Source organism: Malaclemys terrapin, chromosome 6 (assembly GCF_027887155.1).
Source record: "Malaclemys terrapin pileata isolate rMalTer1 chromosome 6, rMalTer1.hap1, whole genome shotgun sequence".
Classification (NCBI taxonomy): Eukaryota; Metazoa; Chordata; order Testudines; family Emydidae; genus Malaclemys; species Malaclemys terrapin.
In genome coordinates this window covers 63,654,961-63,682,673 of record NC_071510.1, presented here as the reverse complement: position 1 = coordinate 63,682,673, position 27,713 = coordinate 63,654,961, and the positions used below count along the sequence as shown (strand labels likewise).

Below are 27,713 nucleotides of genomic sequence, written 5' to 3'. Positions count from 1 at the left end.
AACTTTTTTTTAATAAACAATTAAGTGCTTGTTAAATATGCCTGAGAGCAACAAAAACTAAAATCCTTTATCTACAGAGCTGATACAGCACAAGCAGCAGCGCAGAAAACTTCTGCATGCTGTCTCACGCCTTGAATGGGAATAACAATCTCTCTTTGAAAAGTTAGTTCAGATTCCATGCCCCGTCTGCTGATTTTGATGGTCACCTGTAAGAAACAGCCTGAGATTGCTTCAGAAAGTCCAGCTGCTGTCATGGCACTGTCTTTCAATCTGGGACTGGATTTGAAACAGTGACCAGCTACCCCAGCGCTAACTTCCACAAGCGCTAACTTCCCTCAACTTGGAGGTATCTAAGTCATGTTTTATAGGACTTCTAACAGAACACCATCATCTGACTTTATTGTCGCATTCCTTTTCCAAAGGTAGTTTCAAAAGAAAAACTGCCAGACAATTTTAGCTTGCTCCATACATGTCACATAATGAAGAGCTTTTACAAAGGGAAAACAATTTCTAGATAAGCACGAGGCGCCTCAATGCCCCATCTCTATCTATGTGCATTCCAGTGTTCTAGGGAGAAGAGATTTATGGAGGTTAATTGCAATGCTGCTTTAGTTCCTTAACATTCCACTGCTGAATGTACTTGCAATAACACTAAAAGGAAAAGAAACAGCACTGCATTTTCTACAACCCTACACAGACAAAGCTGCCTGCTGTCTCCTGAGGACCTGTAATCAGCTGCTGGGTGAGGGTTAAGTCATCCATTAACTGTGCCTGTCTGGAATGCTGGATGATCTCAGTTATCAGCAGGGGAATAAATCACATTCTGTATTGGGTTGCATTATTTTTCAGCATTTTTTTGAGGAGGAAAAAACCCCACCCTGTGGACTCCTGCTGGAGCCAGGCTAATGTGTAATGGAAATACACTTTGCTTACACACATATGCACTGCAGAAAGAAGAGGGGGGGAAAAACAGGTTGGTTTTTTCTCCTTCCTCTCAATTGTGCTTGTGCTCAAGCAGTGTTGATTTTAAGTTGCATCAGATAATTGCCCGTGGATCTTTCAGAGAATTTCAAGCCCAGGGCAGCCTGAGAGGAAACAGAGAATTGGCAGGGCTACAAAGACTTCCTTAAGTTTCCCCCTCCCCCCCCATGAAATATCACATTACATGGCTTTACTACAGCTTTCTGCTAATTTCAAATGATTTCTTCTCTCTCTTAGGGATAACAGGCGCCGTGTTTACTAGAAGTGAAAACCACTTTTTTCCCCACTAATTCCCATCTGCAGTAAATCAGAACCCAGCTAGCCTATATTGGGTAAAAATACACTCAGGTTTTAATGAGTTCTCCATAATACTTTGCTTTTCATCAGAGGATCTCAAAGCTCTTTATAAACCTTATTTAACTAGCCTCACTAGGCCCTCGGTGAGGTAGATATGATGTAAAAAATCAGGCAATACAACAAATTACTATTCAATTCTATTTTCAAGTGGTGTTGTAGATCTCTTTGGGTTCCAAAATAAAAAGTTCTCCAGCCTTCCTGGACTACACACACTCAGAGACAGTATTTAGGGTCCACACAGCCTGCACATCCTCAGAGTTTTAGTCAATGTTAACCTTAGCTTTCGTTTACAGAGAAAATATGCTCCTTGCCCTCTTTGCTGGAAAGACAGCTCTCAGAATGAAAACTGAGCACTGGTCTGTGTATCTGCTATGAGGACGATTCCTAAAGCTCGCCAGGTATTCACAGTACCAGCCACAGCTGCAAAGGACTGACCTGTCAGGTCCACAGCTACATGTCTCCATTTTTTGGAGACCAATCCACAGCTGTGGAAGGTAACGGCAACTTGGGTTGCTGCCAATGATGCTAGGGCTGTCTTTAGCTCAGTCCTGGCTGGCTGCCTGCCTGCAGCTGAGCTGGCTCCACTGCTGAAGTGCTAGTCAGGCCTCTGGTTACAAGGTGAGGAATTAATGGAGGAGCTGTCTCAATTACAGGCAACCAGTGCAAAGAGGACAGAAGAAAAGGAGAACTGCCCCTTGTCCCCTAACTAGGGTGACCAGAAAGCAGGTGTGAAAAATTGGAACAGAGGGTGTGTGTGGGGGGGGGTTTATAGGAGCCTATATAAGAAAAAGCCCCAAATATCAGGACTGTCCCTATAAAATTGGTGCCAGAATCCCCCCACCCAGCGTGAAAGAAGAGAGGAGGCAATATGGGCAGCAGAGGAAAGGGGTACATAGCCTATTCCCCTACTCAAGAGGCAGAGACAGCCCCCAATCCCCACCCCCATTTTCTGAATTGTGGAGAAGAATTCAGTCTGCAAGGCTGCATGACTAAGCACTAAAACAATGCCATGATGCATATGTGATCCTGGGTTGTGATGCCACATGGGGCTCCTTCAAAACTCACTTTGATGGCTCTCCCCAAAATCCTCACACCAGCCCTGCTGCATCTGTGGGGGAACCTGCCCCGCTGGATACTGTGTAGTGCTGAATTTGGCAGACTGCTATGCTTTCTGATGGCAATCAGGGTAACACGAATGAGGTTAGGGGATGAACTGAATAGGCAGCATGTCACAACCAGAAAAAAAACCAAAAACAGATACATGATGTCTCTCTCATTTCTTTAACATGCAGGTAGGGGAAAAAATTATACAGCTCCATCAGACCTTTTGGGAAAATGATTTCCTTCTGCACATTTCCCGCCCATGTTCATAAAGAGCTGAAAGAAACATTCTACCCACTTGGTTCATCACTAACATCTGCAAGATTCCTAAATGATACCCAATTAATTTGTATATGTATTTTCTATACAGAGCTTACTAGATAGCGTGGTGTAATATTAAGAGGTGTACATGTACATCTCCACACACGTGTAAAACACACACACACATAATACATGTGCATATATACAAGCACACACACTGCATATATAAAATATTTCTCTGTTTACTGATGCTGTTGAGTACATCCTTTCTTTTCATTCAAGAAACCCTGTCTGGGTGAAAAGGATACAGTATGAATTTCTATCCATAATAACTGTGGGTTAAGGCTTTATAGAATTAAAATAATGTGGAATGTCCCAAATCCATGTAACACTCTTGAATGGTAATGTCTGCATTTGAACTTTTACTTTAAGGAATATTCGTTAGGTCATGTACATCTGTCCACCCATCTTCCAGGTCAGAGTGGCTCCATATCAGAGAAAGCACACAACCGGAAGGCAGGGATAACCTTTCAGATAAACTGGCCTTCACTCAGACCAGTAGAATTTGAATTAACAGTATATTGGGCTATAATCTCAATACTTTGGCAAAACTACCTCCCTTCTTTGGAAACCTATTTGTTCCAATGATGAAGTCTGGTACTGAGAGCATACCACATGCTTCGGGATTTGGAAGCATTAACATGTTTCCATATCGACATTTCCACATTTCAGCCAACATAATCCTTTATTTCAGCTACTTATCCGAAATCCATGAGGTGGTTCTGAGAGGAGGATTTAGCCCTAGGTTTGGATAAGTTCAGATGGGTAGTGGTAAAATGTGTTGTAGAAATGTATTTCCTTTGCATGTGATGGGACAGACTGTCCCTCCTGCATCTTGATGGAAGGTTGGGGTTACTAGTAGTGCAATGAATACAAAACAGCATCCTTAGTCATTGTAACAGCAGCAATCTCCATCTCTCTCTCTCATTTCATTCTTTTTACAGGTGCAATCAGTTGGATCTTCTTGGAAATGAATGCTCCTCTGTCCATTAAAACAATTACGACTTCCACAAAGCTATTTTTATTTTCAAAAATGAATTGGTAATATAGCTGGGTTGCTGCCAACCACATAAACTGAGATGCTAGCTATTATTTTATTCACTTTGCTGGTAACAACCTCTATGCTGGTTTTTCATTTCATCTCAGATGCTCCCTTTTACAATCTTTAACCCCCCTTGTCACCAGCAGTTGCCTGTGCTTGTGTTCTCGGTAATGTGTTCAGTGATTTGACATTCAGCATCTCATTTGTGATGCCAAAGTTAAGGCTGGGTCAGCACTTCCATTATAAACCTGTTTTGTGGGGTTTCAAACTGCAGTGAGAATTATTCACTCTATCACAAAGTCTTAGCCAAAAAGAGGGGGTTTTAACCCTCCTCCTTTACAAAGTTTTAAAGAAAAAAACATGCCTGGCAGTTTGAGTTAGAGGATCTTCATTAATACTACTTTTCTTTGCAAATATCACTGCTCTACAGCCAAAATGCTTCTGAAATAAATGTAGTCAAACTTTACTAATTCTGGGTCACTGAGAACAAAAATGATGCTTAAAATTGTTGATTGGCTCTAGTTTTCAAGATATGCTATTGGGTCAGTATATACGACCCTTGACTTGGGAATGGCAGAGGATAAGTGAGTTATAAAGGGAAGGGATCTCAATTTAAACAAGAAATGACTCAAATACATCTTTGACTGGATCTATGAATAAATCGATGACTGGGTTTGGACAGTACTTGCTTTTTAGGCAAAACAATGAATGATGCAATCTGAAGCTGGTATTGTGTCATACATGATCTGAATTGCGTCATTTTATTCCTAGAAGTCATGGATGATGCAATCATAACGAAGCTTACATCATTCTGCTGAACAAATTGCCCTATATCAGCTCTAGAAATCATACAGTGTCGTGCTCTCTTATTTGTCAGTGTTTGATTTTGCAAAGGGACACATTTCTGTTTAGCCAAAGTGAGCAGAAATGCCTCGTACTTGTGTGAACAGTGCAGATAACTTCTGCTTTGTTTGTGGTGAAGTGACTTTTGCATCGGAAAAGCGCAGTATAACCACTATGGTTAAGAAAGCCTATCACCTTTATTTTGGCTGCAAAATTGGAGATCAGGACAAGAGGTGGGCCCCACACATATGCTGCAACACTTGTGCAACAAATCTTCGCCAGTGCTTGAACAGGAAAAGGAAATCTATGCCTTTTGCAGTGCCAATGATTTGGAGAGAGCCAACAGATCATACCAGCAATTGTTACTTCTGCATGGTGCCTCCAGTTGGGAAAGGTGTGTCAAAGAAGGAAAAGTGGACTGTGCATTATCCAAACATTCCATGAGCTATACGCCCAGTACCCCACGGAGAAGGACTGCAAGTTCCTGATGCACCAGAATCATGCTCACTTGAGTCAGACGAGGAAGAGGATGAAACTTCTGGTCCTGAACCATCAATGTCACAGGACCCACATTTTCTCCCATCCTCCTCCTCTGAACCACACCTCATAACACAAGGTGAACTGAATGACCTTCTCAGGGATTTGGAACTACCCAAGAGTAAGGCAGAGCTGTTGGGCTCCAGACTACAGCAGTGGAATCTCCTGGCAGGTGATGTTAGGATTTCCATGTACCGTGACCGTCCAAGGGATCTTGTCCCATTCTTCTTCATGGAAGGCGATCTTGTAGCCTGCAACAACATTGATGGTGTGATGGCAGCCCTCAACATCGTTCACGATCCAGATGAGTGTAGACTGTTCATTGATTCATCGAAGACGAGTCTTAAAGCTGTTTTACTGCATAATGGCAATGTTTTGCCATCAATTCCAGTTGGTCATGCAGTCCATATGAAGGAAACACTTAGAGGAGAGGAAAGTGATCAGGAACAGTCAGCATGGATTCACCAAGGGGAAGTCGTGCCTGACTAACCTAATTGCCTTCTATGATGAGATAACTGGCTCTGTGGATGAGGGGAAAGCAGTGGATGTGTTATTCCTTGACTTTAGCATAGCTTTTGATACGGTCTCCCACAGTATTCTTGCCGCCAAGTTAAAGAAGTATGGGCTGGATGAATGGACTGTAAGATGGATAGAAAGCTGGCTAGATCGTCGGGCTCAACGGGTAGTGATCAATGGCTCCATGTCTAGTTGGCAGCCGGTTTCAAGCGGAGTGCCCCAAGGGTCGGGCCTGGGGCCGGTTTTGTTTAATATCTTTATAAATGATCTGGAGGATGGTGTGGACTGCACTTTCAGCAAGTTTGCAGATGACACTAAACTAGGAGACGTGGTAGATAAACTAGAGGGTAGGGATCGGATACAGAGGGACCTAGACAAATTAGAGGATTGGGCCAAAAAAAACCTGATGAGGTTCAACAAGGACAAATGCAGAGTTCTGCACTTAGGACAGAAGAATCCCATGCACTGCTACAGACTAGGGACCGAATGGCTAGGTAGCAGTTCTGCAGAAAAGGACCTAGGGGTCACAGTGGATGAGAAGCTGGATATGAGTCAACAGTGTGCTCTTGTTGCCAAGAAGGCTAACGGCATTTTGGGCTGTATAAGTAGGGGCATTGCCAACAGATCGAGGAACGTGATCGTTCCCCTTTATTCGACATTGGTGAGGCCTCATCTGGAATACTGTGTCCAGTTTTGGGCCCCACACTACAAGAAGGATGTGGAAAAATTGGAGAGAGTCCAACGGAGGGCAACAAAAATGATTAGGGGTCTGGAGCACATGACTTATGAGGAGAGGCTGAGGGAACTGGGATTGTTTAGTCTCCAGAAGAGAAGAATGAGGGGGGATTTGATAGCAGCCTTCAACTACCTGAAGGAGGGTTCCAAAGAGGATTGAGCTCGGCTGTTCTCAGTAGTGGCAGGTGATAGAACAAGGAGCAATGGTCTCAAGTTGCAGTGGGGGAGGTTCAGGTTGGATATTAGGAAACAATATTTCACTAGGAGGGTGGTGAAGCACTGGCATGCGTTACCTAGGGAGGTGGTGGAGTCTCCTTCCTTGGAGGTTTTTAAGGCCTGGCTTGACAAAGCCCTGGCTGGGATGATTTAGTTGGGGATTGGTCCTGCTTTGAGCAGGGGGTTGGACTAGATGATCTCCTGAGGTCCCTTCCAACCCTGATATTCTATGATTCTATGAAACCTATGACAACATGAAACAACTTTTGAGGTGCATAAACTATGACCAACATCAGTGGCAGCTTTGTGGCGATTTGAAGGTTGTTGCTCTCTTGCATGGTCTGCAGACTGGATACACAAAGTACTGCTGTTTTCTCTGCGAATGGGATAGTCGTGCAAGAGATTCCCACTACATCAAGAAAGATTGGCCACTCCGACAGTCATTGGAGCCTGGGAGGAAAAGTGTTCAGCATCCACCACTTGTTGAATCAAGGAAGATTTTGTTACCACCCTTACACATCAAGCTGGGTCTGATGAAGAACTTTGTCAAAGCCATTGACAAAACACAAGCAGCTTACAAGTACCTCTGTGGAAAATTTCCAAGGTTAAGTGAAGCTAAGATAAAGGAAGGTGTCTTTGTTGGTCCTCAGATTCGTGAACTTCTTCGAGATGATGCATTTGACCATGCACTGCGTGGCAAGGAAAAGACGGCATGGAAAACCTTCCAGTTAATGGCAATAAATTTTCTCGGAAACAACAAGGCAGACAACTACGGGTTGTTGGTGGAAAACCTCCTCAAGGCATACAAAAGCCTTGGTTGCAACATGTCACTAAAGATACAATTTTTGCACTCTCATCTAGATTTTTTTCCATCAAACTGTTGAGCAGTGAGCGACGAGGACGGCGAGCGATTTCACCAGGACATTTCAACAATGGAAAAATGCTATCAGGGCAAATGGAGCCCATCAATGCTTGTAGACTATTGCTGGACAGTGACAAGAGATGCTCCATTTAATGAATACAAGAGACAAGCCAAGAAGCGCCGAGTAGACACTGAATAGGACTAAACTATGGACATAATAGTTTTTTGCCTTTTGTTTCATAATAAATTTTATCTATATAACCCTTTTGCTGATTTTTCAAGTGTTACATAAACAGGACAGGTGAAATATTATCAAGTAAAGCAACCATAAACACATGAAAAGACCTAGGTTTACAATTTATGATTAAAACTCTACTATCTACACAATATACATAGACATAAAATGTAAAAACTTAAATATCTTAGAAACAGTAGCCAATCAGTTGTTTTAATTGTCATATTTGAATTCAGCACATCAAAATACATAATAAATAGCACATTTTATCGCTGAAGCAGATGACTTCTCAAAAATTGTAGACCAGTGTATCAGGCTTGGGCATTAAGATTATCTTGTAGTCATATATAATATTAAAATGTTTTCATTTCAGAGGCTAAGTGCAATCAAATGAGGAATTTGTCCATTAATATGAACTGTTTCCAAACTCTAGTCCACAGAGCACTTGCTGGTCTTATGGAACTGGCTCCCCCTCCTTGTTTCTACCTGCTTCTACAGGCCCTCAGGTTCTTCCATGACAAAGAAAAAGCCTACAGAAGCAGCTGGAAATAAGAAGTCAGCCTTGCTGCCTCTGCTAGGGGTTACTGTCACAACTGAGAGGAGATGGAATCCACCTTCAGTGATTGCAACCCATCAGTGGGTGGGGCCAGGGCTGCTGCCAGCCTCCAGCATGAAAGAACCATAGAGTACAGAAGGACAGCAAGTCCAGGGTATCACGGAAGGATGAAGACAAAAGAAGAGAGCCAAGTGGCAGGGAGGTGTGTACAAGTGGAGAGGAGGAGCAGGTAGCATGTGCAAGGTGAGATAAAAAAGGGAGCACAGAAGCATATGCAGAGAGGCAGCAGGAAAGAGAGAGGATGAGAATGGATAGGTGTGCATGTAATGAAATGAAGACCAAAAGGAGAGTGAATGTCTGTTTTCTTCACAAAGGACAAAATGCATACTGAATTAAAGACAATTACAAATACATACCTATTTTACTAACATCACTGTCTAAGCAAACATTGTAGTTGCCACAAGGATGTTATGTGATTGTGAACAGCAGGGGGTGCTCATGAGAATCTCTCTCTATTGAGATATGGGCCACATTATGGAGAAGTCTGAGTTACATCATCTAACTGCCTTTGTCCTCTGGATGAAAACAATGAGAAAAAGAGGAGATTTTGTTCTTAGCTGGGAAAATGTTGCATGTGTCCTCTTGAAATTTCTAAAGTATTTATATGTGGATTTAAAAAAGGAAATGCAGAGTGGTGTGGTGGAATATGGAGTCAAAATGTCCTGAGTTTTCTAAGCCCTAGTCTGACTGCTCCTGACTTGCTGCCCTTGGGCCACTGACAGTAACTTCTGTTTGTCTCAGATTCTCTGTCTATAAAAAGGGGATAATATTTAGTTACCTTCTTTGTAAGGAAATCACAAGGATTAAGTCCACCTACATTGAATGTATATGACATCACAGCTACAAAAGATGGCTACCTTTCGTAACTGTTGTTCTTCAAGATGTGTTGCTCATTGTAGGTGTGTGTGCTCGCCACATGCCCTGGTGCCAGAAGTTTTCCCCTCAGTGGTATCCATAGGGGACTGGCTCTGGTGCCCTCTAGAGTGGTGCGCTTTTGCGCTGGTATAAGGGGTGATGCAGGCTCCCCTCTCCCTCAGTTCCTTCTTGCTGGAACTCTGTCTGAGGGGAAGGAGAGCAGGTCATGGAATGGACATGAGCAACACATCTCAAAGAACAAGAATTACGAAAGGTTAGTAACCATTTTTTCTTCTTCGAGTGAGTGCTCATGTTTAGGGCCCTACCAAATTCACGGCCATGAAAAGCGCGTCACAGACCATGAAATCTGGTCTCCCCTGGTGAAATCTTGTCTTTTGTGTGCCTTTACCCTATACTGTACAGATTTCAGGGGGGAGACCAGCATTTCTCAAATTGGGGATCCTAACCCAAAAGGGAGTTGCTGGGGTCTCTCAGTATTGCCACCCTTACTTCTACGCTGCCTCCAGAGCTGGGCAACTGGAGAGCAGCAGCTGTTGGCTGGGCGCCCAGCTATGAAGGCATCGCCCGCCATCAGCAGCACAGAAGTATAGGTGGCAACACCATATCATGCCTGGGCAGTGGCCATGGCCATATCCAGGAGCATGTCGAACCTGTACTGGCGAAGCCAGGCCAGGGCGATCATAATGACCTGTGCTTTGTCCTTCTTGATTTTTTAAGAGGACTTTGCTGATGAGCAGAGTTGGTGGGAAGGTGTACATCAGATCTCCTGACCACCACAGGAGAAAAGCATCCGAAAATGAGCCTCTGCTGAGGCCTTGCAGAGAGCAGAATTGATGACACTTTCTGTTCTGTCTGGTGGTGAACAGGTCCACTTGGGAGCTCCCCACTTCTGGAAGAGGATTCTGATGACCTCCAAGTGGTGGGACCACTCGTGGTGAGAGAAGGACCTGCTGAGACGATCTGCCTGGGGAAGTACGAGGCTTCCAGATGGATTGTATGCTGAATGCAGGCAAGGAACGAGCTCCCCCTGTCTGTTGACACAGAACACAAAGGCTGTTGTTCATCAACACCTGCACCACGTGACTGGACAGTTGGGGAAGGAAGATACCACAAGTCAGACAGATGGCTCTGAGCTCCCTGGCGTTTATATGTAACGCAAACTCTTCTTGAGACCATAACCCCTGAGTCTGCAGTGTATTGAGGTGTGTTTCCCAACTGAGGTCGGATGCATCTGAAATCAGGGAGACCGTGGGGTGCAGGCTCGCAAATGGCACAGCTTCCAACACTAGAATCGGGTCAGACCACTACGGCAGGGAGGTAAGTACCCACTGTGGATCGTGATGACCTTGTCTAGGTGATGTCTGGCCGGGAGGTAGGCTGACGCCAGCCTTTTCTAGAGGGGACGCAGCCTGAGTCTCACATGTCAGACAACATACATGCATGATGCTGCCATGTGCCCCAATAGTCTGAGACAGACCCATGCAGTGGTGAGCGGATGGGCAGTGACACTGGGAATCAGATCTGACATTGCCCTGAACCTGGCCTCAGGCAGGAATATTCTGCCTCGGGTAGAGTAGAGTACCCCTCCTATAAACTCTATCCATTGGACCGGGATCAACATTGATTTTTGTTAGTTTATCAACAGGCCCAGAGCTTGACAAGTGGCTCGCAACATCTTGATGCTGTGCTGGACCTGGAACAGTCTTTGATGAGCCATTTGTCGAGGTATGGGTATATCTGGATACCCTGATGTCTGAGATAGGCTGCCACCACTGACATGTACTTTGTAAACACCATTGCTAGGCCAAAAAGGAGAACTGCGAATTGGTAGTCCCAACAATGAAATGTAGGAACTCTCGGTGTCCACGAAATATCGATATGTGAAAGTAAGTGTCTTTCAGGTTGAGGGCGGCGTACCAGTGTCCCAGATCCAGGGAAGGAATGATGGAGGCCAGGGAAACTAAGCGGAACTTCAACTTCTTGAGATACTTGTTGAGGCTCTGCAGGTCGAGGATGGGGCATAGACTCCCCCCTTGGCCTTTCAGATGAAAAAAATAGCAGGAGTAAAACCCTTTCCCCCTCAAGTGCAGAGGGACTTCTTCCACTGCTCCCACCTGCAGAAGGCCCTGCACCTCCTGAAGAGGGACAGGGAAGGAGAGGGGGAGGAGAAGGAGAGAAATAAACTGGACAGGATATCCCGCTCCTACCATGCTGAGGACCCACTGGTCTGATGTTATTGTGGCCCAGGCAGGGAGGAAGGGGAACAAACTGTTGGAAAAGAGCAGGTGGGCTGGATCCAGAACATAGTCTGGAATGTCACCCTCGAGTGCCCATCAAAATACCTGCTTATTACCCAGTTGGTTGTGGATAGAGCTTGAGTGGGCTGAGGGGGCCGGCTGATGGCCCCTGCCAGAGCTTATAGCTCTTGCTCTTCTTGTGGAAGGGCTCTGATCGAGGTTTGGTCCGAAACCAGTGGGACTGTTGTGGCTTAAGCCATTTCCTCACAGGCCCTGGCATGTAAGATCCAGAGAAAGCAAGAGTCTTTTGGGCCGTGTACTTTACCATCTGTTCTGGGAACAGCGCCAGGCCATCGAATGGGAGGTCCTGGGTGGACTGCTGAACCTCAACCGACAGCCCCGACAACTGCAACGCCTTAGAGAAAGAGCCAAAGTCATGGTCCAGGCCACTGAACCTGCCACATCTGAGGCCGCTTAAAGGGCTGCCCTGGCCACAGCCGTGCCCTCATTGAGGGTCGTCAGGAATTCCTTCCTGGGCTCTTCTGGCAGCGAGTCCACAAACTTGGCCATGGACTGCCAAATATTAAAATCATAGCAGCCAAGCAAGGCCTGATGGTTGGCCACTCTCAGCTGGACATAGAATAAATTTTTCTACCAAAGAGATTAAGCCTCTTTGCCTCCTTATTCTTAAGCATCGATCCCGGTTTGCCCTATCTATCGCTCTCATTGGCTGCCGACACAACCAGTGAGCTTGGGGTGGGGTGGGTATGTAGATATTCAAAACTCTTAGCGGGGACGTATTTTCTTTCCACCTGCTTGCAGATGGAGGGAAGGGAGGAGGGTGTCTGCCACAGAGCCTTGATTAGTTTCACCACTCCCTCGTGCACTCGCAGTGCCACCTTGGAGGGGGCTGCTGCATTTAATACATTGAACAGGGAGTCTAAGGGCTCTGCCAGCTCCTCGGCTTCCAGCCACAAGTTCGACACTACCCTCTTCAAAAGGTCCTGGTGGGCCCGTGCATCATCCTGGGGGACTGCGTGAGAAAGCCCAGCAGTTGCTTCATCGGGCAAAGATGATGAGGCGGCAGGTATAGGTGGTTCTGTCAACTCCACTGCTTCTGCCAGGGGAGCCGCAGCCCATGGTCGAGGCTGGCTGTCCCCGGGGAGCTTGCTCTGACTCCACATCTGAGCCAGGGGGCAGGCAGGAGACTGTCGCCAACCATCTTTTGGATGCCCCTGAGACAGATGGGGAAACCCCCCCGGGGGGGTTCCATAGTTGTCAAGGGGCCGGCCACTGGCCCTGGGGCCATGCAGCCACTGGTGGCCCAGAGGGGAATGCCGATGTCCACAGTGGATGACCTTGGCCTGCAGGCAGATCTTCCTCCTTGGGCTCTATACACTTCCTCCTTGCTGTCAGAGCCCGAGGAGGGAGAGACTTGTCTGGGGGACCAGGATGGTACTGAGGCCTCCTGTCTACCCCATTCTTGTTGGCTCTCTCCGCGGACCTCCACTGGGGACCTGTACCAGGATGATGGCTCTCGGTGCCATGACTCCAGTGACCGGTGGCAGCCTTTGGCGGATCGGCGACAGTATCCCGGAGATTGATGCCTCGCTTTGAGAACGGTGCCACTCCAGAGACCTGGAGCAAGAGGATCAATGTCTTGGAGACCATTGATGTGCTCGCAGTGATCCGTACCAGTGATCTGGAGACAGGGCTCCAGGGACCAGCACCTGGACACTCCGGAGCGGTGCTGAAGACTGGGAGATTGACTCGGGCGCTCCCGGCACTGGGGTTATGGGGACTGGTGACGTGCCTCTGCAGGTCTGCGGCAGACTGCCGGCGATTGATGCCAGGACTTCGAGGAACACTGCCTAGAGTCCGGGAACTAATGCCGGGAACTCTGGCAGGGAAGCCGACCTCCATCTGGCTGGTGGCGCTGTTCAGGTGAACGCTGGCAGGGGAGCGGTGCCACACTGATGGAGACCTCTGGAAGGGTCACAGGGCAGGTTTACCCCTCGAACGGGGCACCTCACTGGCTGGCGTGGGCAGCACCAGAAAGGACAATATGTCCTTAGCAGCTTAAAAGGCCTCCAGTGTGGACTGCACCACCAGGTACCGAGTGCTTCTGCCGCTTCCTGGGTGGCAGACGGGCTTGCCCGCTCAATGGGAATTGGAGCCTGGCCAATGTCCGAAGAGGAAGAGTTGCCCCATGTGGGCCTTTGTTCCCCTCCCCTTACAGGATGTAGGAGACCGCCCTCTCCCGGCCTTTCTTTGGTTTTTAGCTGAAACTGGGGATGGGAATCAGTGCCGGTCAGAGGTAGGTGCCGGCAGCGTGCTCCACACCAAGGCCGCAGTGCTTGGAGCAGAGTCCAATCTCGTCGGCTCTGAAGCTGGTGCCAGGGCAGACTCCATAAGGAGTGCTCGGACATGAATGTCCCTCTCCTTTTTGTCCGCGGCCTGAAGCTCTTGCAAATGCGACACTTGTTGCTCACGTAGGTTTCCCCTAAACACTTGAGGCAGCTTCTATGGGGATCACTGACTGGCATAGGTTTTTTGTAGCAGTCACAAGGCTTGAAGCCCGGGGACCGGAGAATGCCTTGTCCCTAGGCTAAGTCCTGTACAGGACTAACTAATTAATTGTAACTGAACACTAAGGGAACTATTATCTATACAACTTTAACAACTATATAATGAATTCGCTGCTAGGCACAGTTGAGATAGGAAAGCTTGCCGAGGCAAGGAAACGTTCCAGCACCATCACTGGCGGTCAGAAAGAACTGAGGGAGGGGGAAGCTGACGGCGCTCCTTATACTGGTGCATATGCGCGCTACTCCAGAGGGCGCCAGAGCCATTCCCCTACAGATACCACTGAGGCAAAAACTTCCAGCACCGGTGCATGTGCAAGCACACACACCTACAATAGAATGGACATGAGCAAGTACTCTAAGAAGAACATTTGTTCAATCATACTCTCTTGTCCTCTGTTTGTGTGTGTAACCATTCAACTGTAGTATCAGTTCAATATCAGGTATGTTCTCAATATCAGAGAAATTTATCATGTAATGATAGAGGAACAGACTCAAGCTAATAGGTCACACACAAATGTACATATATACACATAAAATATATAGATACATATCTATACTTTTTTTCATCTGCACCTTCACAGATCTTATTCTACAATTTTCTACCTGTTAAATCTGAAATTGCACTCTATTCTAAGCATGTGTACATGCTGAGACATTGTCTTGTCAACCAAAACAAATTTTACACACACAGGCACACAGCCAGTGGATCACAGAGATCATTAGTTTCATTGCTCCACAAAAGCAGAGGGCATGTATGTAGAATGATTTTTTTCAGCTCTATCACTCAGCCAAATGAAATCTGATTTTCACCAGACCAATGAAACTAGGGAAACATCTAGGGACTATATACATCCCTGTCAAATGTCAAGTTTCCAATACCAAAGCAAGACTGCAAAAAACCTACATTTTTCTCTCCTTCCATCCTGGAAATGAGTTGAACTGTTTACAGTCAAACTTTCAGGAAAAAAAATCCTTCCCTGGCTGAGCAACCAAATATCCACAAAAAGATAAAACTTTGAGAATATTATAAACCATCAAAAATGACCCTGTAGAATATAAATGCTTAAACAACCTCAGCTGTGTGTTGCTATGTCGTATACCCAGAAAAAAAACCCCACACAAATGTACGTGTATATAACCAGTATTTTTTCACCCTATGACAGACAGGGTCAAGTGACCTGAAATAGTTTTGTATACTGCACTCCTAAGCAGGTCAATATTTTCGGCATCAAAAGCTATCGATTTGCTAGTAATTAACACTGCGCTACATGAATGTATGTACTCAAACACCATCTCCTCTGCACAGGGTAACTCTGATACTGCATATTTTTCAAGCAAAATGACCCATTAGTTTTAGATATTTAAATTTACCCTGATGTTTGATGCAGAAGTTGACCACACTTCTTAGTCTTTTGCTGCTTTTAGGCTTGTCAGCCACAATGTAATAAATAGGAATTGTGGGGAAAATGTTGTATAAAAACATAAAAAAGGAGAAATTTGCTTAAGAAACTGAGTAAACAATTTTAAGTGAATCTGAGGGACAGAAACTGAAAATTAATCAAGAAAAATGTTCACCTATATTTATATAAGATGGTTACCATTATTATTGCAATAAGTCTGCCACCCATTCAGATTACCAAAAAACTATCCCCTCTCCTCTAATTTAGGTTGGCAGCGACCCAAACATTATTTCAGCCCAGTGCAACAGCACGAGGTTGTGATGTGATGGAACATAATGTTGAATCAGGGCATTGTAATGCAACAAATTTGTCCTCAAAACCACTAACAGATCTAATGGAGGGTCATATAATCCTGTGAGATAAAAGTTTCAGCAGAGAATAACTAAATCTTATGTATTTTTAGAGAAAGAAGGTATTTTAGAAAGTGTAACAGAAAACACATAGACTAGAATTTTTCAATTGATGGGCAAATAGCTGTCTCAGCCAGAGATTTCAGCTATTATATTCCTCAGTCTTTTTCCAACATAAGACAATTTCTTGCCACTGTAAACCTGAATTCCAGTCAACGTCTTTATGTACAAACACACACAAAGTATATACGTTGTATAGAGAGGTACTGAAGAAGTAGCTGCTCCCCAGAAATATTTGAACTACATAATTTTTGTAAATAATAGTTCATTTAAGTTTTATTAGTTTAAAGGTCTAAAAAAAAAAAAATCTCAATATCCTGATTTTTCCTTCTGGAAAAATCCACTCTAACCTGCAAAAAGTTTGTCCACCAGTCAATATTTGTCTACAAATTGCTAAAGGGAGGTTTTTCAATTGCTAAAGGGAGGTTTTTCGGGATAGTGGGGTTGTTATGAAAAATCATTATAACTGATGGCAGAAACTTATTCTGTTTCTGTGAGAAGTGAAATGGTTATAGCTGTGACATTTAAAAACAACAATTCTTGAGCACTCCAAAAGCTTATGGAAACCTTCCTTGATGGAAGCACTTTTTTGGTTTCCAGTTCCCTGGAAACCCGTGGTGCCCTCATACAATAGCAGTGAACAAGAAGTACATGCTTCATGTTTCAATGAGATGGGAAGGAGGGGGAAGAGAGAGAGAAACAGAAGCACTGAAGTAAAAGAAGTGTTATGGTTTTGCCCTTTATGAGTGAGATCAAAGATCAGAATCACCGGCTTGCAACAAATCTATACAAAACCCTTCTTGCATGGAGCTTGCTCAAAGTCTGAGAATAGGCTCACTGAAGCATGGTGGTGATTTAAAAAAATAAAAACAAAAAACACAGCAGACTGACGTGAGGATGGATAGTTGAATAAATGGAATACAACATAATCTACTTAGGTGTGAAACCAAAGGCCTGGGGATTAATAGGTTCGATAAGTTGCAGTTACCTGGTGTGGCTGTTGGATGACAGGCTCTCCCAGGGCTGTACGCTACAGCCAGTGATCGCATAGGCTCCCCCGCAGCTGCCGTCTAATTTCATCAGCAGGGCTTTTGCTGCATTCTCAGCTGTCTTCCTGCAGTCGTGAGCTCTCTTGAGCATCTGGGTAATGTTCTCATCACCTGTTTGGTCCCCTAGTTTGCAAACAAACAATCAGTGTCAGAGCTTCGAAGAGCATACTGAAAATTAATACTAGAATACAGACTCTTAAAGCTATTTTCACTTAATGCTGTGACATTAACACCTAGCTAGCAATTTATGATCTAAGTGAGACTAATACAGAGAAAAAGAACAAAGCTATGACTTGTATTTATCTGTTTTGTACTAGAGATAAACACATACGATACTGCCATCAGACAGGACAAGTAAGAGACAGTTTGCTCTGTGCAAGACTGTGCTTTATCCTCATTTGAGCCAAGCATTGTACATCCACATTTTATGCTCGCTAAATAAGCCACATGCCCTTGAATATTACCCCTCCAGAAGGGTTGACCTTAAGACAGCATTAAAATTGTGGAAGCGAGAGTACCAGCCAACAGGCGCGGGCTGGTTGGGCTAATCTCCTTGAGAAGATGCAGCTACAACTCCCTTGTATTTTCCATGTAGGGGTATAAATCCTCACTGATCTTCATAGCCACAGAGAGGAAAATTATCTGTGTTACCAGCAATAAGGATACACCAAGGAGTGCGAAGGGCAGTGAGAGGCAGCATATTCTAGTGGAAAGAGCACTGGACTGGGAGCTGGGAGAGCCGTGTTCCATTCCCAACTCTATCACAGACCTGCTGGGGGACTTTAGGCAATTTGCTCTCTATGCCCCAGCTTCCCCGCCCATCCTTTTTGTCTCTTTTGTCTATTTAGACTGTAAGGTCCTTCAAGGCAGGACCTGTCTCTTACTATGTGTTTGTATAGTGTCTAGCACTAAAAGGGCCTCATTCTGAGTTGGGGTCTTGGTGCTAATGTAACATCAAAAAATAAATAATAAAAAGAAAAAAAAGAAAAAAGCAGAAAATGCCAGAAAATTCAAAGTGATGCAACATCCTCCATTCAATCAATCAATCTACTGGTTATGGAAGTTGCAGGAAGAGTAATGCACGATTTCACACTGTACTTCCTGGCTTTTCTCCCCGTCTATCAAAACTTTAACACTATACACACACTCAATAAAATAATCACATACAAAACTTAAGCAACATAATATTATCCCAACCCTTTCATCCCTGTTCTGGGTTTTCTGGTGGTTGACACCAGAGACTGTCATGATCATTCTCTCAAATATCAGGATGTAGAGAAAATCCAGAACTGGGTACATATGACTTCAGTGTCTTATTCTACATTTCTGTTAACAGGCCAAATACTGAGGTGCTTACTCAGACTTTATTTGGTCAGTTCTCAGGCAAGTTTCCCACTGACGCCAATGGTAGTTTTGCCTGCAAGGGACTGAGTAAGGCATTAGGATTTGGCACCAAATTTATTATTTTAACAAACAAACCAGATTTGTGGTGCTAGACAAATCATTAATAAAGACATTCTGGGATTTGTGTAAATTTGGAAAATGTATATTTCTCCGATATAATGAGACGGCTCTCAGGATTGTGGGGAGGGGTTGTTCGGTGTCTAACTTTAAATATAAACTAAACTAATTTTTACTTTAAACTAATGCAAAACAATAACTTTTGTCAGGCAAAGACTCTTCTGACTAAATTTCTCAGTGAAATAAAGTTTCACAGCCAAGCTATAACCTCCTGAAAAACAAGATTTATGATGGAAACGCTGGCACAGTCTCCACTAAAGGGTGTGAGTGGTAATGCTACTATTAAAAAAAAAAAGTTGACGGTAGACACCTATATAAATGTAGGTTACACCCTCTCTTTTATAACCTGAACATGGAGAAGAAAATTAATACTTTCCTTTCTGGAGTTACTTCTTGACTAGCAAAATCTAAGGCCTAATACACACTTGCTCCTAATGCCCTTTCATAAAGAAACAGCAGTACAAATTCAATACCAGACTACCAAAAGGAAGGGCTAGAATCTAGAGAAAAAGGAAAAAAAAAAAAAAAAAAATCTGCTGCGACCTTTCCTGCATGACATACTCTGCAAGGAGAAACACACCTACACAAAGACTTGCACAAACCACTAGGAGAGATGCAAAGTAAACTGCCTGGAAACAGCATAGTAATTGTGGATCATTGTGTCTAGCCTGCAGAAACAAGAGGTGGAACTCATCTGTCTTGTGGCTCTGAAACCAGCTGGTCGTTTGGTCCTTAAAAGCTTTCAGTTTACATTTCAGTGGTTCTTGAGAAGCTGGCGCTATAAATTAGTGTCTAAAGGCAGTGTCTAGGTCTCAGCACAGTATGGAAAGCTATTTTTCTGTCTGAAGGTTTCATATACCTTCTCCCTCCCCTCCCCCCAAAGCAAGGTCCAAGATTACTACTACCACTCCCTCCCATCAGTAAGAGGAATGAGCCTCTGTAAAATTAAGAGTTAGTTTCACAGTGAAAACATTTATTTATTGACAGAAAATGTGACTTGTGTGCAAAGAACTTGCATGTACCATGTTGAAAATGGATTATAAACGGGCTGACTCTGTTATTAGGAAAGCACCATCCCCCAAAGAACATTTTCAATAGCAGTGTTAAGTAGTGTCAGTGTGTGCTGCTGAGTAACGAAATGAAATAGAACAACACAGAAAACAGAGGCCGAAACCTCAGTCCATGCAGTAAAACATGAGACAAATGTTAAAACACAAGAGTACCATGGGAGCTTGGAGGTAAAGACTGCACATGGTATTTTATCTGCATTATGGTATATTTGAGAGTACAGATTTAAGACCAGATTTTTATGAAACACAATTTTTGTGGGCAAATACTGTGGCTATGTACACAACTGTGGTAATGGCAAGTGCAAATTATGTAACCCAAACCACTGCATTCAGTATGTGAAGTGCATGCTTGGGTGCTTGGCGGTATCAGTTTAATCACTGTGCTTGGTATATGGTTATTGCCCAACAAAAGTAATCCCACAAGTCCAGAAGATGCATCTCCTGTAATACCATATATGGTTTATTTTAACTTGCTTATAATAGTTTGTTTCAGTTCCAGTCCCAATTTTTGTGTGTGTCAAACATTTTATTTATTCAGTTGAAAACATGAAAATAAGCACATATTTGGTGGGTAACAAACTGTCAGGAGATGATTCACTGTTGCAACCAGTCCTTGTAAACTGATAAATGTTAACTGAAGTGCAGAATGGGATTTAGAGAATGACTCATTGAGATCTTACCAACAGAACCAACGCCTGCAGCTCTAAATTGACCAAGAATGAGACTCTGTTCACTTTCTGCCAAAGCCAGCAGCAGCTCGTATGCTTCTATGCACTGTTCACTGAAATAAAACAAACACAATATCTGCAACTTAGACAGGAGACTCAACATCAGAGATCAACACTGGATAAGTGGTGGTGGAAGAACTAGGCCAGTGGTTCTCAAACTTGGGCCGCCGCTTGTTCAGGGTAAGCACCCTGGCGGGCCGGGCCAGTTTGTTTACCTGTCGTGTCCGCAGGTTCGGCCGATCGTGGCTCCCACTGGCCACGGTTTGCCGCTCCAGGCCAATGGGGGCTGCAGGAAGGGCAGCCAGCACGTCCCTCGGCCTGCACCGCTTTCTGCAGCCTTCATTGACCTGGAGTGGCGAACCACGGCTAGTAAGAGCCTTGATCGGCCGAACCTGCGGACGCGGCAGGTAAACAAACTGGTCCGGCCTGCCAGGGGCTTTCCCTGAACAAGCGGCGGCCCAAGTTTGAGAACCACTGAACTAGGCTATTCCTTTCTATTTGTATGATAGCAGGGACATTACAGGACTACAGCTGTGTCAGTAATTGATTTTTTGATTCAATGGCAGTTCTGAAAAATCAGAAAAAAATTTGGTTCAAGTCAGGCCAAATCTGAACTTTTTGGAAATATTCAATGAATAGAAGAAGTTGACAAAAAGCCTGTTTTGGGTCAAATGAAACATTTCACACTTAAACTTGGGTCTTCCCTTAGAGAGTCATTCTGTCCTTCTCTGGAACACTGACTTTTTAAGTATTTTACACAAAATGGATCAGTGTCAACAGGAGAAACAGAAAGAGATCCACCCCAGAATGCCCTCCTATAACCCGGTGGTTACAGCACTCACTTGAGCGGGAGAAGACCCAAGTTCAAGTCCTGCTCCAGTGACTGACTATTTACAGGAAATAAAAAAGCTTCAGTAAGAGAGCTTAAGAGGGACCCATCCCAGAATAGCCTACACTCAGCTGCAAGAGGGAAGCCCTGGGGTCAAATCACTGGTCCAGAGAGGAGATTTGAACTTGGGTCTTTCACATCCCAGGTAATGTGGTTTCTCCCACCAATGGTCAACAAGCCTCCCCTTAGATATGCAGCCTGTGAATGTTGTCCCCAGGCTGGCCCTAACTCATTGAATAGGAAATGGGAGAGGTGGAATGACCAGTGAGAGTTGAGCTTATCTTTCTTCAGAAGGGTGACTGATACAAGACAGTAATCTGACCAACAGTGGAGGCTATTTCTTGTGAAGTTGCCTTTCCAATTTTCCATGTTATTCAAAACCCTTACCAAAATACTTATGTTTTTCTGATCCTCTGTTAAAAAATAATCCCCTGTCCAAGACTTTCCTTAAACCCATTTTCCCCACTGCAAGGAGATCACTACTGAACGTACTTGGGAACCACTCATTTCTGCTTTATTTAATATGTAATATATAAAATTTATTCAAGATCAACTTCCTTCAAAATGAACAGGATTTGCCCTAATGCCACAAGTGTTTGCTCCAAATTAGTCGAAAGAATGCTCCAGAGACACCATTTTTTACAAATATTTTAAAGCAAATATAGTTATTTGGGACCAAATCCTGAGAGGTGTACCTCACAGTTCCTACAGAAGTCAACTTAAATCACAAAAGTCAATAGGAGTTGTGGGTTCTTTCTTTATACCATCAAGCTTGTGAAAGATGCTAGACTGACAGTAGGAGAAACTGAAGTCTCCTATTTATACAACAGACAGCTAAAGCACAGACAACTCCAGCACAAGCTTCTTCACAGTGCTTCTCCAGCGTGCCCCAACCTTCATCTGGAGGAATGCTAGAGTGTGAGAGTGGAGTTCAGTCATTTTACCTACTGAATCCTTAACCTCTTGTTGGGATGGCTAATGATCATGGCTGCCTATGTGATGAGGACACTGGACTGCGAGCACCCAACACACTTCAAATAGAGCAAGAAACAGATTTAACATTTCTCAGACACTGATTCATTTCTTCTCGCTGAAGAAATATTGGAAAAATATTCCCAGCAACGTCCATCATATTAATATCACAAGTTGCTTATTATTATCATCATCATCACTTTTTTCTTTATTTATTTTCTTCAGTAAAACCTGCAAAGGTGGTTTCATGTACATATGAGAAGGAGGGGGGAAAACTAAACAAATCTTCCCTAACTCTAATCTTCATTCTGTATTTCCAAAAAGAAGAAGTAAAGCTATTTAGTGTGACAGCTAAATTCATCCCTGATGAAACGTCTCTGACTACAATTGAGTTACGTATCAGACAATAACTAAATGTAGCTGCCTCATGAACCTATCTAACCAGTGCATCATTACTCACACCAGAATGGAACAGAAGCAGGATGTTCTGTTGCAGAACAGCAGCTTTATGTCCTAAAGTTCTGTAGCAAGTCTTGTCCCCTCACTTTTCAAGCTCAAATTCCCAGGCCACATATTTACATACCTGTACTGCAGTGCAAGTCTGAGTGCCGTGGCATTGGATTCATATTTCCCAACCAGCATGCTCATCCTCTCAGCATTGCTCTTGCACTCCTCCAGCGTTATTGTCAACAAGTCATTCTGGGATTTTAAGTGCTCAATACGGCTGTAGAGAAGGAAATAATGTTTAACCTTCAAGCAGAGACAGAGGTCTGTTTGTCTTGAAAACACCAAAATGATCCCAGTTTAGAATGTCAAAGAACATTTGGCTGGCAGTATTTTAAAGTACTACAGCTAAATCCATGGGTTCCATGTACTGTGACAAGAACACGGGAGGATGTTTACTTAGGTCTGGGACAATCCCCCACCACTAAAAAAAAAACTGAAGAACCAACCAAAGAATAAAACATCCCTTTTTGAATTCTCTGTTGCTTTCTCATTGCAGCAAGCCTATGTAACAGCGTGATCTTATTACTACTTCCTTATCCTCCCTCTATCTTGTCTTCCTACCTTTTGGTCACACTTGTATCTTGTCTTAAATCAACTTGTAAGTTCTTTGGGGGCACGGGCAATGCATAAAACTCCAGGGTATAGCCAACTACCACTGTATTTAGCACCTAGCAGTCCGACAAGAACTTGTATAGCGCCTTGGGCTGCACCATCGAAAGTCCTGCTTGGGTCCACCGGAGTACCTATGAGACCCCAGCTGGGAGGTTGAGGTGGATGGAAGCGGTTGACGGTGCTAGTAATCTCTCCCTTTTCTTTTATAGGGTTCTTGTCTTGGAGGCTGAGCTGAGAAGCATGGTGGCTGCTGGGGCCAGAAGTGCTTCCTAGAAGCAAACAGAGCATTGAGGCCCAGGGACCTGAGCAGTGCCCTTGAGTCCTTCAGGGTGTGCAGTGTTGTGTTCATCTGCTCCGAAAATAGTGAGGAATCCCAAGGACTGAAGCCAAGATCATTGCCTCAAGGTGATGGCAGAAGCCATTGTCCTCACCACCACGTCTGTGGCAACTAATGCTGCCTGGAGAGAGGCTCTGGCAACATTCTTCCCCTCGTCTAAGAGGGCTGAGAATTCCTGCCTAGAGTTCTTAAATTTGACCAAGGAGTCCCACAAATTGTAGTCATATCTCCCTAATAAGGCTCGTTCTCTGCTCTTTTCAAAGTGGGGGGCAGAGAAGATGGGGTCTGCCACAGGCCTTTGACCAGACCCATTACCATCTCATTAATGGGGAAGGCCACCTTAGATGGAACTGCTGCTGCCAGAACGTCAATGAGACCGAGGGATGATTCCTTAAGATCCTCAATCTCTAGCCCCAGGTTAGCTGCTATCCGCTTTAAGAGCTCTCAATGGGGCCAAAAGTCATCTTGTGGTAGTGAGCCGCCCAGCCATGGTGGTGAAGGAATCCCCTTAACAATAAGGGGAGGTGGTACTATTTACACTAACCCTATTTACAATATATACACTATAACTAAACTACAGACTAAACTATGATACAGAGAAGAAAAAAGCACTCATAGGCTCCTTGCCAAAGCAAGAGGAGATTTTCAGCAACTGTCACAGGCAGTAAGAAGGAACTGAGAGGGTGGGTGGCTGGCCTCACCCCTTACACTGGCGCATAAGCATGCGGCACCAGAGGGCACTACAGCCAGCCCGACAGATACTATTGAGGGGAAAATCTCTGGCAATGGTGCACTACTAAAGTGGAATGGACTTGAGCAAGCACTCAAAGAACAACAAAAGTTCTATAGTGTGCACTGATATACCCTGCTTCAAAGCGTACTATGGAACTTTTAGTGTGCACCAACTAGATCCACATGGACAGTTAGTGCAGGGCAGGCTAGTGTGAAGTAGATTTCCATCACAGCTTGCTGCCAAGTATGTGTTCACATAAACAAGCCCTAATACTTTAAATGTCAACATTGTTGACTACCTCACTACTTATCATTTGGCAGAGACATCAGGCTGCGTACTTATCCATCATTGCTGAATGTAGCAGCAGGGTACAGCTAACTGCTGTAAAGATTTACTTAGGTCTGGAATAAGGAAATCAACACCAATCACGCCTCTCAAAAATTTGAAGTCACCCCCTCGTCACCTGTAAATGGGGTAGGAAAAAAGCGAGCGTAGCCAGAATAAACCCCTGAGTTTTTTAGGTTGCCCAAAGCCCCAGCAGTTCCCTACTGAGCTGTCAAAAGCTCCAGCTAACTCTCTTGACAACTTCTCCAATGTTTGTGTTGTCAATACAAAATTCTGTAGCTCGCTGAAAAGGGGAAGCATTTTCATAAAATTAATTCGTATCAAAATAGTCAAATAAAAAGCATAGTAGACTGGACTAGAACTGGGAAAAGCAGTAAGGGGGAGTGCAATGCCACATAATTCTGGGATTTTTTTATTCATAATTTTGAGCTCATGTAATTAATAAGACATGAGGCCTTGACTAATACAGTACAAGGTCCAGTGATATCAGCGTACTGTTAGACTCATAGACTTTAAGGTCAGAAGGGACCATCATGATCATCTAGTCTGGCCTCCCTGCACATCACAGGCCACAGAATGTCATCCACCCACTCCTGTAACAGACCCCTAACCTCTGGCGAGTCATTGAAGTCCTCAAATTATGGTTTAAAGACTTCAAGTTACAGAGAATTCACAATTTACACTAGATTAAACCTGCAAGTGACCTGTGCTGCATGCTGCAGAAGAAGACGGAAAACCCCCAGGGTCTGTGCCTATCTGACCCAGGGGAAAATTCCTTCCCAACCCCAAATATGATGATCAGTTAGACCCTGAGCATGTGGGCAAGACCCACCAGGAACATACCTGGGAAATAATTCTCTATAGTAACTCAGAGCCCTCCACATCTAGTGTCCCATCACCACCCATTGGGGATTTTTGCTACTGGCAGTTGCTGATGAGCCACATGCCATCGTAGGCAGTCCCACACTACCATCCCCTCCACAAATTTATCAAGCTCAGTCTTGAAGCCAGTCTGTTCCCACCCCCCGCACTGTTCCCCTTGGAAGGTTGTTACAGAACTTCACTCCTCTGATGGTTAGAAACCTTTGCTTAATTTCGAGCCTAAACTTGTTGATGGCCAATTTATATCCATTTGTTCTTGTGCCCACATTGGCACTTAACTTAAATAATTCCTCTCCCTCCCTGGTATTTATCCCTCTGATTTATGTATACAGAGCAATCATATCTCCCCTCAGCCTTTGTCTGGTTAGGCTAAACAAGCCTAGCTCTTTGAGTCTCCTCTCATAAAGTAGGTTTTCCATTCCTCAGCTCCTCCTAGTAGCCCTTCTCTGCACCTGTTCCAGTTTGAATTCATCTTTCTTAAACACAGGAGACGAGAATTGCACACAATATTCCAGATAAGGTCTCACCAGTGCCTTATATAATGGTACTAACACTTCCCCCATCTCTACTGGAAATACCTGGCCTGATGCATCACAGGACTGCATTAGTCTTTTTCATGGTCGCATCACACTGACAACTAATCCTGTGATCAACCAATACACCCATTCTCCACCTCACCTAAAATGAGCACACTCACTGAGACAATTTGATTCTGAACACTATTATTCAGGTACCCCAGCAGAAAACAAAATACCCTGTTTCTAGAATGGTGTAGTAGTCATGCAAGTCCTAAGTAATAACGTTTGTATGTTTTAGAAAAAAATGCCATATCTACTGGTCTGCTCCATGCTTCAGGGATATGGGGAACACACCACAGTTTAGAATTCTGGACATGAAAAGACATGAGAAATAAATGTTTTATTTACTACATAGGACAGAGAGAGATTCAAATCCATTACAGGCCTTAGCGTATATGTTCAAATTATCATATTGGTAGAAAAAACTGTTAATGTATGTTAAGATCACCTCTTTATTATCCAAGTTTCACATTTATTTGGAGCTGCCAGAGACGAACTGGGAGTCAAGCATGAACATATAAGATATGTGACAGGCAATAATGAAAATAAAATCAATTTAACAAAACAAATACTAGGCAAAATACTACAAGTGCATCTAACCTTCCATCTTACCTATTTAACCTCTCTGTTTCCACTTCAAACTCTCGGATTTTGCTTTCAGAGATAGCAGATCCATGTGAATAGAGCGTCTGAAAGATTTCCTGGATGTTGGAGCAGTCTTGGAGAGAATGGGCCAAGTGCTCAGCCACACTGCTAGATACCTGCACAGGATGAATAATAAACCTGCTGCGAGTGGATGGCTAGTTTTTAAAAATACTGTAGATTCTCAGGTTCTCTGGAGAACATCTATACTTTCAAGAAAGCTGAGCAAAAGGGCCAAATACTGCTCTCAGTTACACAAGTGTAAATCAGGAGTAGCAATGGTGTTCTGCTGGATTTACATTGGTGTTATCAGAGCAGAATTTGATATACTACTCTTCTAGAGATGTCTAACTTGGGGTGCAACTGCATAACCCTTATTTATGGGAGTAATCCTCACTCATATTTATTGTCCCCTTGAAGTCAATATGATTACTCAGATGAGCAAGGGTTTCAAGGATTAGGTCCTTGGCCACCAATTTATGGCAACTGCATGGACTACACATTAACGTAAAACTGGGGATTACACAAGCGTATTCATTTATTCTCTCTCTCCTGTTAAATATTTTCCATAAAATTAGTTTTGAAATAGTAAGATACTGTTTTTGTTTTTAACAACATAACAGTCACCCCTGGCTCTTTCCTGCAATACTCATGTTAGGATGAGCTGTGTGCGCAGTTTATTATTTTGATTTATTATTAGCACTCACCCCTATGCTGCTGATTTCTGATCCTAGGACAGGTCGGTCAGACGATGAAGACTCTGACCTTGTCTTTGAGAGCTTCACTCGTTCAGCAATCTAAAAGCCACAAAGCTACACAAGTTACAGACAGGCATCCCACGCCCCATGTTCTCCACAACTATGCAAAATGCATCATCATTCACACATTCACCGTGCTTGGAAATCCCACGTTAAG

General features: G+C 44.0%; 1 protein-coding gene across 4 annotated transcripts in view; it reads right to left on the bottom strand.

Annotated features, from left to right (window-relative positions):
* MCC (MCC regulator of WNT signaling pathway) overlaps window positions 1–27,713 on the bottom strand; it is a 340,541-nt gene that overhangs the window by 30,348 nt on the left and 282,480 nt on the right. For all 4 annotated transcript variants that reach the window (XM_054032915.1, XM_054032914.1, XM_054032917.1 and 1 more), the window contains 5 exons: window positions 27,506–27,595; window positions 26,769–26,917; window positions 22,746–22,886; window positions 20,254–20,354; window positions 16,922–17,105 (listed from right to left, as the gene is read on the bottom strand). In XM_054032915.1, the coding sequence (XP_053888890.1) occupies window positions 16,922–17,105; window positions 20,254–20,354; window positions 22,746–22,886; window positions 26,769–26,917; window positions 27,506–27,595 (665 nt within the window). The remainder of the gene's footprint in view (window positions 1–16,921; window positions 17,106–20,253; window positions 20,355–22,745; window positions 22,887–26,768; window positions 26,918–27,505; window positions 27,596–27,713) is intronic.